We start from the raw sequence: 12585 nt of genomic DNA on the forward strand, positions 1-12585 counted from the left end.
AATTAGCATGATATGAATAGGGATGTGAAATTGCTAGTGTGCCTAAAATGAAAAGTGTGCATGTCTGCAAGTTATGTCCCTGTGACGTCAACATCAAGCTATCCTCTAGTTAGCAACATTTCAAAGATTGTAGCAAGACAGTCAAAACCACAAATGAATATGAAATTAAAATAAATATTGCTTACCTGTCTGAGCAGCTACATCATCTGCTGCTTTTCTGGCCACCTGTGCAGAGACTCTGTTTAACCGATACGCCTAGAACAATTACATAAAATTAGTGAGTAACCTTTAGTTCAGTACAGAATAACTTATTCTCAAAGAAACGCAACACTTCCATTCAGTAGCTTGCAGTACACTCTGAAGGCTCCCTAAGCCATACAAGTACATATAAGCACTATTACAAAACTTCAAAAGGAACAGCTTTATACATCTCAGCAAGAGAGTTACATGGCAGGTCTCATCCCACATACGCCCCAGCCTACAGATGCTAATCATAAAATTTCATTCTGTAAGGTAGTAATTAAATCCTGCTGAAGTCAACAGAAGCTGAAGAACAGGACTTTGAGGACAAAATTAACCTACTTTTAAATTCACTTTTTATTCAAGTAGCATATTTCCAAGTATTTTCTTTCACATATTTCTCAAATTCTCAAAACAATACATAACACAGAATAGGCATTACAAATGCAAGCTTGAAAGGACTTATACATAGACCAGCACAAACAACACACAAATAACATCCAGGAAAAAAGCAGCTCCATTGTGGCATCTGATAAGTTGGAAGGACTTAAGCAAAATATCCCTGTTCACAGAACTGAGACATTCTGTGAATGCTCAAACAAAATCTAGGACAAATTATTATTGCCTGTGCCTTCGTCAACAAGAGGTACACTACGACTGTCACACACAGAAAGTACAATTGTCCCCAGCAGCGGAAATGAGCTACAACCTCATCACATGGCTCAAGAGGCAGCATGCAGTCAATAAACACAATACCAATGGACTCTAGGACTGAGCTAATCTTGGCTGCTAAGACAAAAATCTTGATTAATATTCTAATATGTAAATAGTTTAACTTTCTTACCAAATGCTCAAGGCCATAGTCAGCTTGTGCAACTCGGGTGCTGCTGAAAGTGTTAGTTTCAATGATGTCAGCACCTGACAGCAAGTATTCCTGCAAGACAGGAAAGAAAAAAACTCCAAGACCTCCAGAACTGAGATATGGAATGAAAGCAACCCAACTGCTTTGTCTCACTCAGTTGACAAAAAGTCACAAGTCATCTCCTAATTCAAAGCAGATCAAACTCTGAAGGCCTTACTCAAAGGCACAGGGCCAAAGCAATAGAAGTGTTCCATGTAACCTATCTTCAGAGTTTTAGTGTCAGCCACACTTTCTATTAACAGGTGACATTCACAGAGTCACCTCCATCTGAGTCCAGCACCTGGAGCACATTCTAGATTTTTGCACAGCGACACAGTTGGACCTAGTCCAATTGCCATGAGCAAGCAAGGGCTGCTGTGGGCAGACTCAGAAAAGGCACCAGTTAAACAACAACAGAGGATTAGAAAATTTAAACATTCTAAAGGGATCTGTAGAGCACAAGACCATATTGAGACAGAATACAAGCTTAGTAGAATTATATTTTGTGCAGACCACATTTAAAGTTTAACTAATGGCCCAGATTCACAAAACAATTAAGCCTTCTGCTCCATTTTGGTTGTCTAACTCCCACTGAAGTAAAGTGAAATCAATGCAAACTGAAATGTTTTTGCAGATTCTAGTCTGAGTTTTTATAACCTCTATCAGTTGCCCTCCTCCCTCCCTAACTCCTCTTTTTGATCAGGTTAACTGTTAGATAACCCCTGCATATTCAATTAAATTAAGACATTTGAAGTGCTAGGAAGTCAAAAATACTCACGTGGCCATTAAACATAAACCACTCAGATTTTCCTATAAGAAGCAGGTGAACTCAGCAGGTGGAACAGGGCAAATAAAGTCTTGATCCAAACAACCGCAGAAAATAATTAAATTTGCTTTAAAACATGTTTTGCTGCAAACTAATATGCTTTCTCTCAACTCCTCCTGGATACATATGGAAATACCTATAAATAGCTATATGGGAACATACAAGTTCTTACATGTACACTAATAACCAAGTAATGAAGTTTCTGAAAATCATCTAGACTAAAGAAAGATGTTAAATGTGTACAGCTTTGTACTAGCTTTTGTTTAGTTCAGATCTGACATTTTAGCAAAAGCCCTTCAACTTTACTGTCTACTACCACAGAAGGAAATAATATGCTCAAAGCAGGAAGATAATTTTTGCCTTTGAAAATACATCACCTCTCTTACCACTGAATCTTACTTTGCCAGACAAGGTACAGCTAACATTTACTTTTCAAGTTACTGATATCCGTGAGATGTGACTCACTGGGCCATTAAAAAAAAAAAAAAAACCAAAAACAAAAACCAAAAACAACAAACCAACCGCCATACCTATAGTGGGATTACATTTACTTTGTAGAAATATTTTCATCTATTATTTCAAGTTCTGTCCAAATCTCAGAAGAAATAACCACTGGTAGCTATAAAATATGAAGTCACCACCCATGGCTCAGAAAGCACCTGACCCAAAAGTTGCTGCAGGCATGGGGATCACCACAGACTTGTTCTTTCTTACACTCTTCCTAAAGCACCTACAACTGGCCATTGAGGGGATGATAGCAGGCTACTTGTTTTGACTCAATACATTCATTCTAAAGTCACATCACTATTGCTCTGCTAAACTTGCAAAACTCAACTGTTAAACCAGCTTACTCGATTAAAACCACAAGCTATTATAAATTCCAAGGTTCACAACCAGTACAGCTCAGTTGACCATCTAGGGACTGAACTCAGTCTACAAATATCTCCTCCTTAAATTTTTATAGGTCGAAGACTGGTTCTTTCCAACTCATCGTTCTTAAAAACCAAAGAATGACAGTTAGAATGTAAATATAAAAATACAGATTACATACCAAGTTTAACAAACGTAAGCCAGTTACGATTCTGATCAATGAAATACAGATCTTTTTAATAAATAATTGGAAAAACCTAGAACAGATGCGAGGCTTCAACTGAATATCAACTAGTTGTAATGCTATTCAACGTTCCAATTATTATGGTACAACCCACAAATGCGCACAACTCGAAATACAAGACTTAGAAAATTGTTTTTTAATTGAAGATTGGAAAGATAGGAAAATAATGAAATCTGTTTGCAAATTCCTAATGATCAACCCTAGACTGTTTTATTCCCTGGGCCACTCATTAATATTCCAGGGAAAAAACAAGAATATGGAAGTACATACACTCATTAGGAAGCCCATATACTCAGTAACTATGGAAAGGCCTGCTTCAGGCTGCCACATTTAACAGCTCTCTAATACACAATTATAGAAACACGCATCTAGAATTCAGATATGTCCTACTTAGATGCATTTCAAGTGCTGGTTGAGGAGGAGAAAAGGAAAGAAAAATTAAATAATTCAGAATCTACAATTAATAGAAATGCATCAGGGACATAAGTCAAAAAGGGATTTAAAACCAACACCGCCTGGGTGACATCAGGAACCAAGACACGAATGCTGTGCTCACACAACCAGAACAGTCAAATCTGCTCGTTCTTTTTCACATGGTTACCTAGCACTCTCTTCCCTATCCCCAGAAGACACAGGAGAGCCAGTAGCCTGTGGCACGGAAAAGGGGAGCACAGAGGCCAAATTATCCTTCCTTCTCTAGTCAAGAGACAGAAATCAGAACCACTTACCTTGTGTATGTCACAGATTATATTAGGTTGAGTTATACTGAGAAGGTCATTATTGCCTTTCAAAGGCCTAGAATGATCTTTAAATTCATGCCCTCGGAAATCCTCTTCTGACAGGGCATATTGCTGGATCATGGTACCCATGCCTCCATCCAAAACCATTATCCGCTCCTGCAGAACTGATTCAATTTCAACTTCCATGCTTTTCTGGGGATCTGCTTTAAGAAAATAAATTCAATATTCAAGCAGTTTTGAAATTCCCTAGCTACACACTTGTGCAACCTGAGCTCTTCCCATTTAAGAATCAGAATAAAATAACTAATCCTCTACTGAAATCAAACAGTAATTGGTTTACTTCATCTGCAGCTCCAATCACCTGATGTCAGGTAACAGCTGCATCTATCTAAAGAGAATTAGACTCAATTGGTCCTTCACCTAAATACAGTCACCTGCACACAGTCAGCTGCAGAAAAAGAGCATATCAAAAGTTCACAAGGGCATACATCAAACTCTACATAAACTAGTCTCCAACACTGAAAAGTGTGATAATATCCACCACAGCAACATTTGAACAGCAACACAGAGCTACCTCTTGGTACCAGATGCCATACTCCCAGTGGTATGCAAGTGCAAACCAGAAACTAGTAAATTTTTAAAAATTTTCTACTTTAATTGCCTATACCACAATGATAGAGAAAGAGAAATAAACAGAACAATTCTGTGAAAACAATTCTCAACTGAGTCCCAAATTCACCTCTTTCTAGCCTTAGAGTAGTAAATAATGATTTTGCACTTCTGTTAGTGAGCAAACTACAAGATACGCAGGAGATAATAGCCAGGTTTTACTTTCTTTCGCACAAACACAGCAAGATCTTCTTCTGCTCCACAACAATGCCAGAAGAAAACAAATCAAGCAAATCACATGCTAACTGTAAGATACTGGACAGGATAAGTCTAACAATAACTGAAACAGAAGACTGTAGAAATTTTAGAGCTATCATTAGGAATGAAGATGCAATATTGTCATGCTTTAAGATTCCAAACAAAGCCCATCCCAAACATTAAACAAAAAGCCAAAACTATAATCTGAGACATTAAAAAAAAAAAAGAAAAACACCACCACCACAAAATCCCCCAAACTCCAACAAAAGTAATCCTACTTTTCCTCTTCAGAATGTACGGAGAATCATTTCAGAACAAAGACAAACTTACATCCATATAGCAAAATAATTAAACAGCCTCTTTACCAAAAACCCAATTTATAAGTGGGACCCCACTTATCTTTCACAACCATGTAGATGAACGATGTGTTATTCTTCATCTCTCTCCTTCACTCAGCTTGGGCTTACTCCCTTTGAGTAAACACCTATTTTGCATTTTGGTCATGCACTATCATCAAAACACTTGTAAAAATGAATGATTTCTGAAGCACAAAAATATCCTTACATCTCATTACAACTTACACTCAGTAGTACTTAAAAATCACTGCCAACTGCTAACTGATTTGACTTTTTTCCTTCTGCATTCTTGCAATGCAACTTCTGTTTTGACATCAGTACTGTTCAAAAAGAATATGCTAGAGAGAAGATAAGGCCAAGAGTAAAGCATTACAAGGTTACATTTATACCCACGCTCCGGAAAAACAGCTCTAAATCAGATGTAGTCTCAGCAAGAAGAGAAGCCAAACAAAATTTGCTCTATAACAAGTATGAAGCATTTGAAGGGGGATTAAAATACAAAAAAGCGAGCCACCTTCATTTCAAGTTGAAAGTTTTAACACCCCACAGGCAGGCTCAGCAGGTTCTTATACAAGAGCTTAAACCTACTCACGCTAAACCATCAAATTATTCATGAAAATAAGATCAGACCTTGAGCTAAAGGCTTTCAGAAGCAAGACCCAAAAAATTGTACCTGAAAGTACATCTGCAGTGCAGACTCCCATGGAGCGTAACTCACGTGCTTTGCAAGAGCTACAACCCAATGAGACATACACATTAGAGCTTGCTTTTGCTTTAATGTAGCCTCCTAAGTAAACTCCTTGACGCTGAGAGCTGCAGCCCAGACAGCTGAGCCAGGCCATCAGAGCTCCCGCAGCACCACTCCTCCCTTCTATAGGCTTCTGTCCCTTTTACCTGTGTGCTTCCCAACTATCTTCTTATACATACTGGGAAGCAAACAAAGATTTACAGTTTGGTTTTCAATCCTGCAACTCACATAGTCTGTTTTGCTTTCTCTACAGCTTGCCTCACTGAACAGATGCGGCTTCAGTGTAGTTTTCTGCTCATAGAAGCACAGATTTCTGTCTCATCTCTGCTCCCAGCTCTGCAAGAGTCTTATTCGGAAGAAGCTTTCAAAATCTGTGCTTCTTCAGCAGCATCTTAAAAAGCTGCGGGAAATAGGGTGGGAATCATGAAGGTGGCCATCAGTGCCAGAGGTACACAGCCTCTACGTTTTACAAATGGATGGCATAGCTCCAAGCCCACCAAACACCAATTTACCTGTCCTTGCTATGGATAACACTTGACTCTTCTTCCATCAGGAGCCTGCACTACTTGAAGCTGTGCTCTATCACACTGACGATGCAATTTTCAAGTTGGAAACAAAGTCTGCAGACAGGTCCAAAAAGACCCCATAAATCAGAGAGGATCAATTCATAAAGCCATGCTAGAAAGTGCTGAACTCTGCCCTTGGCAGAAATGCAGGGAGGAGGCTGGGAGTCAGCTCTGCTAAACAAGTACCATCATCTTAATTCAGCATTCAACTCACATAATTCCCCTCTCCAGCACAGACAGGCTGCAAGAGTTTGTTATAGAATAAATGAAAAAATATTTGGAGAAATTCCTAAGCAAGGAAAAAAATCAGGTCAGCCTTTTTTATTTGGTTGGTTGGATTGTTTGGTTTACAAACCCCGTTTCTACCTCTGCTCAGCCAGAAGTTGATTAAAAATTTGTTTTATAAAGATCACTAGTGAGCTTTGGGAAACAGATTCCCTCTTCCATTCAGAAGTGTCCAGGAGAAAAACTGCCTCTATTGCTGTAACAGAAATAGTAGCAAACCAGCAGTGGTAACAGGACCCAGGACCAATTACCTTGATTTTATACTCTACTGAAACTTAAAATAAAAAGCACACTAACACAGAGTGTTCTAGGGCTGGAACTAGTTTAGCAGACCATACCAAGACAGAACAAAAGTGACCCAACAACATTGGCTTAGAAGTCAATGGGATACAGAACGCAGAATAAAAAATCCTAATACCCTACTTCACTTCCCCAAGGTAAACACTCTGGCTTGAGATCACATGAACAGGGGAATTACTAGTCTTGAAAGGAGAAATTATATCAGCTACAACAACTTTTACCCCTTGTAGGTGTTTCCAAGTTTGCGTAGCACAGAAGGTGTCTCTCTGGTACAGCTGTTCACCCCTACAGTCATTCTACCACTAACAATTACAAACTTTGCCTGACTGTAACCTTCCATTTTCACAATGTGGCAAGTAAACAGCCCAGGGGATAAGGCAAGATGACGTTCCTTCATCTCCTTATCCCAACCCAACCCACATACAGGCCATATGTGCAGAATTGAGGGGATAAACGCGTGTTCTCCACAAGAAACAGGACTTCCAAGCCTGCAATTTGCTTAAAAACATATTTTTCTGATGCCTGCAATGATTCTCAAAAGGTAGCATTTATTATTTATGCACTTCTATTAAAAATTTATTCTTAGTATAAAATAGTCTGGTATACAAGTACTTGGAAAGGAATAAAGGATTACAAGTTGCTTCCAAAGCTTTTAATAAAGCATCAACCCAGCTATGACAGTATTACAGTATTTTCGTCACGTTAATTTGGAAGAACACAAACTGAAGAACTACAAGGAGCTAAGGCACTTACGGTACCCCCTATTTCATAAGTTGACCAGGTCCTGTCCTAACATGCCACAGGGCCACTCCACATTTGCACATCCTAATTCAGCAAACCAGCATTGCTCCATACCAGCTCCAAGCACAAGTTTCTCCATCATTTAAAGAATTATTGTGCAGCACACAGAAATTATGACAATAGTAGCAAAAAAGGACGCTCCTGCTATCAGCCTGCCACAGACAGCTCATGACAACCTTAGCATTATTTGCTGTTTAATTTATTAAATCTTCTTCAAGTGGATGCCCTCTGGCAACATTAGGAGTTTCATGAACTGTAGCAACAGATGGCAGACAGGTCCTCTACAACAGTGGGCAGCAGCACCCTACCGCTAAGTTATTTGTTACCCTGCCTATCCAAAGAGAGAAGCATTGGATCTGACCACTTCACCTTGGCTACCTATGTGCACCTTGCTGGCATTTTCCGGGTCGGCACCTGTCTTAAGAACCATTCAGGTCTTCTATAACAGCCAGACAGACACTTGTGTAGCCGATGCATTTACAAAGTTAGCTTGAAAGGCAAACAACAACCACAAAAGTCACTGAAGTCTCAGAATAACAGAGTTGTGCCCACCATCTCTAGCTGAACACACAAATCCCGAGCTCAAAAGCTTCCTGTGTCATAACTACAGCTGTCCATCTCCCAGCATTAAACTGTTCACAACAGATTACTAGATATTCACCGTGGGCAGTAACCACGAGGAAACAAACCAGCCACCAGACCAGCGCAGTCTCGCTTTGTGGCAAGCCCTGCCACTGAAAGGCTAGGGAGAAGCGCTTCGCCCAGCTTCCCAACAGCCTGCTCCCAAACGCAAGTCCTTTGCATCACTGCCAGATGTACACACCACCATCTACTGCCTTCTGCCTGTTCAGCGGGGCTCCACAAACACCCCCAGCATGCAATTTTTGCTTCCATCTAAGCAGAACTTTTCTCCAACTGCCACCACTTCTCAAGCCGCTGCTGAAATACCCTCCCATGTTTGCCATTTCAGCCAAACCCATTCAGTTCTGCAGCAGCAGAACAGCCGCTAGCCACGGCTTAACCCCAAATGGCAGGGGAGAAAGGGCAGGGCAGGTCAACGTCATCTTTGCTAGAGGAACCTGGAAAAACCTCAGACCACAAAAGCCGATTATGGAGTCGGTGCTGCACACAGCTCTGCAGCGAGGAGGACTGCAGGTCTGTTTAACAAGCCGAGGGATGCAAGCCCGGGCTGAAGTACAGGCTCAGCAGCAGGCATCCCCCCAGACACGCTAAAAAGGAAAGTGCCTGGGATCTCTGCAGGTATCAGCACCACTGAAAGCAGCCGCTGACAGAACAGCCCCTTCTAAAGTACCGACAATGCCAATTAGCAGCTAATTTTACTTCTCCCCTTCCAATGGCTTCTGTTTAACCCGCGAAATGGCACTTTTGGCTTAGAGCCCCGGAGCAGCTGGAGCACACCCAGTCCCTACCACCACGCTGCAGCCTCTCACGCAGTTGCTCCCCCCCCCCTCCGGCTTAACTGTGTCCGACGGGGGGTGTCCCAGCACCCTCCGGACCCCTTCTAGGTAGAGCGAAGCCTTGCTCCAAGGGACCGGCTCTGCACCGGAGGGGCTCCCGCAACAAACGCCCTTCTTCACTATCGCCATCGACACCGCGCTCTCGGGTAGGCGCGACGTCTTTAAACGCGCGCCGAGCCGCCAAACGCGGCTTTTACAAAAGTCAAACGCTGCGGAGTAACTGTCACGCCCCCGCCAGCACCGCCTCAGGGTGCCACCGCACCGGCGAGGGACCGCGGGCAAACGCCCGAGGCTGAGGGGAGGGCGAGCTCGCCGCCGGCTGCGGCAGGACCGCCGACCCCTCAGGGGCAGCCCCCGCCGCTCCCGGGAGAGGAGAAGCGGCTCCCCTCACCCCTCCCGCCCGCAGGAGGGAAGGGCCCGCCCCGCTGCCACAACAGCGGCACGTGGCGGGTGGCGGGCCCGGGCCCGCCGCTACCGCCTGAGGAGGGGGAGGGGGGGGGAGCGCCATCTCTCCCGCCCCCCCCCCCAAACCCGGCGCGCGCACACACCACCCCCACCCCCAGCGCTCGCGCCCGTTACCCGGCGGGTCCGCAGCCGCCGGTCCCGTTGGCGCCATGCTGCCGAGACGTCACCGCCGCCGCTGCGCGCCGCGCCGCGGGGCGAGGGGCCAGGGGGCCCGCGCGCGAGCCGTGAGGCGAGCACCAGGCGGCGGGGCGGCCGCGTCACCACCCCCCTGACGCGCGAGCTCCGCCCAGAGCGCGGGCAGCGAGCGCGGGCTGCACCCGCGGCGGGGGGGCGGCCGTCGCTGCCGTTGGCCTGAGGGGGAACGGGCGGCGGGAGCGGGAGGGGGGCGTCGTGTCGTGTCGCCCCCCCGCCTGTCACACAGACGCTGCCTCAGGGGAAGGCTGCGGGGTGAGGGAGCTGTCCCTCGGCGGCGGGCAGCGCTCCTCCAGGCCCGTTGTCGGCCTGGCTGGCCGCCGCCCGGGAGCCCTCTGCGCCGGTGTCGGCGGGGCTGGGGAGCGGCGGCAGCCGCAGCAGCAGGCTGAAAACTCACCCGAGGAGCTGGTTTGCTTTCCCTTTGCAGCCGGAGGACGGCAGCTCTTAAACTTGCGGCTGGATGGGGAAAGCAAAGCCTGGTCTTCTAACTCGCCTAACGTTAAGTGCCGATAGCTTTAGATGCCCCTGTAGTTACTGGGGGATGATTTTGCCGCCTCATCTGGGATGGAGGGGCTGGGGAAATAAGTCTTTCAAATGCCAACGACACTTGAATTGCAATTAAAGACTTAGTGTTGAGAGGAAAGAGATGTAAATATGCCTTACATGAGCTGGAAATCAGACTTGCCAGTGATGTATGGATGTATGTTACTGACATGTAAATCTGGAAACAAGTTTATACTAAAGGAATTGAGCAAATTAAGGCACGGTTTGCTTGAGAGTCAAACAAAACAAATAAAACGTGCCTTATTTTGACACAAGAGTTTCACTTATGATGATACATCCTTTCAACTTCTTATCTGAGGACTCGCATTTTAAAAGACAGAAGTACCTGCCTTGTTGCAGCTGCAGAGCAGCCTCGCAAGCATTGTTTCACTGTGCGTAGCGAATGCTTGCTTGCCAGGAGTCGGAATAGCTCAAGGGAATAACTGCTGCTTTCATGTAGTGTTAGTAATTCAAATGCCAGTAATAAACATGAACAGCATCATCATTCAAACCAGTTCAGTGTTCAAAATATGAAAAGAAGAAGGAAGTCTGTAAAATAGATTACTGACCAGACTTTCCAGTTTTCCTTGGCTGGTTCAATAACTTAAGCAAGCAAGGTGAAGATGCAGAGGCTGCTGGTTCTCTGTTAACAGGAATGAACTGAGTTTGCTTCCCTCCTTCAGGCGCCTGGGCCTCAGCTCTGTGCGGCAATGGTAAAACCTTTTGTCAGCTAAGAGTATGAGTTGCTACATGTACCGTACTTAATAATGGCTTCTGCATTTTCCCTGGAAAATTTTTAGGGAACTCAAAATGAGTCAAAAGCCATTAGTGTAGATGATTCCTGGAGGCTAAATGTTTACTCCTGAATTTTCTTTTGAGACACAAAAACAGTTGGTTACAAACCTTTTGAGTCCAATGTGATCTAGGAACTTTCATAATCAACTGTCACTTTGGTCAATGGTGGTGCAAGTACATATAAAAAATTTAGCTTTATGTTTAAATAATGTATATGTCTAATTCAGCTTCAGAAGAAATACAGGCAGCCTACAAATCAACTAGATAGTAGTCCAGCTTCAGTTACAGAGGCTACGCTCCAGTTTTGAACGCCAGAAGACATCGATGGAGAGAGGACCTTGCCTCTCGGCAAACCATTGCAGTGGTCAGCTTGAGCTCCCACTGCAAAAATATGTTCCAAAATTCCAGTGTAAGATGCAATGGTCTGGAAACCCATAAACTTTAAAAGCCTAACAACAGAAGTGGAATACACTAAACAGGAGCAAAAGTCAGGTACTCCTAGAGAGTGCTTAATTTTATCCCTTTTACACATAATTTGCATAATTATAGAGATGGGCAATGCTTTGAGAACCGTTCATTAAGAGATTTTAGGGTGTGTATTTCCTTGCTTGGACAACTTCCAACCCTTTTGTCATGCCATATAACACTATGAAAATTTTCTATGGCAGCAATTCAGGTTAAAAAGCTCACTGTCTCCACAGTTGCTTTGTGGCAACAGATCTTTGTACCACAGCTCAGCACGTCCTTGCGTGTGCTGATGCAGTTGTTTGTGTAACTGCTGCAAAGTAGGTCAGCGGGAAAAAAAAAAAAAGCTGAAAATTTGAAGGTGCTTTTGAAAAGTATCATTTCACAGATCCCATTTGCTCTGCGATTTCACAACCAGTTTGAGCCTGTTTGACTGTGCAGTGCTGTGAAAAGTCAGTCCCAAATTCCACCCTGCGCCATCCTCCTATTTCTGTGCCTTTCTTTATGCAGGTGCTAGCCCTTAAACACAAGTCTTCCTTAAAGGTCAATTTTCAGTGGGAACAGGTTTCTGATCCAATTCGCCTGCAGCTGAATGGTCTCCAGAGCTGATGTAGGAGCAGCAGCAGGAAGAAAGGGCACCAGCCCCCCAGCCTCAGACTGTGTTTAATCTGCTTGAGAAACTGGCATTGTACAGACAACTGAGTGAGCACAACCGAGGCAAGATACACTCCAGAGGGTGAAGGAAAGAGGAATGACGGTTAAGGGTAGCGATTATCAAACCAGATCATCCAACAAAGGAGTATCAACACAGAACTTCAGCTTTAATATGTTTTGTAGTGTTAGAGGATCTCAGGTGCCTTTTCTTGGTTTAGTTTCAATCATGACAGTACTGCACAGTGCTGA

At 43.9% G+C, this 12585-nt stretch overlaps 1 protein-coding gene across 2 annotated transcripts in view; it reads right to left on the reverse strand.

The window, feature by feature from the left end:
- The window catches only part of MTR (5-methyltetrahydrofolate-homocysteine methyltransferase), a 52729-nt gene extending 42798 nt beyond the window's left edge, over positions 1-9931 (reverse strand). Inside the window, exons 1-4 of one of the 2 annotated variants that reach the window (XM_052805986.1) lie at positions 9802-9923; positions 3810-4024; positions 1085-1174; positions 186-255 (exon numbers count right to left, since the gene is read on the reverse strand). In XM_052805986.1, coding sequence (XP_052661946.1) covers positions 186-255; positions 1085-1174; positions 3810-4024; positions 9802-9838 — 412 coding nt within the window. In that variant the 5' untranslated portion in view covers positions 9839-9923. Of the gene's footprint in view, positions 1-185; positions 256-1084; positions 1175-3809; positions 4025-9801 lie in introns of both variants that reach the window. The other variant, XM_052805985.1, reaches the window with a different exon arrangement.
- Between the last annotated feature and the right edge of the window lie 2654 nt (positions 9932-12585).

Source organism: Harpia harpyja, chromosome 13, assembly GCF_026419915.1.
Source record: "Harpia harpyja isolate bHarHar1 chromosome 13, bHarHar1 primary haplotype, whole genome shotgun sequence".
In the NCBI taxonomy this organism is placed as follows: Eukaryota; Metazoa; Chordata; class Aves; order Accipitriformes; family Accipitridae; genus Harpia; species Harpia harpyja.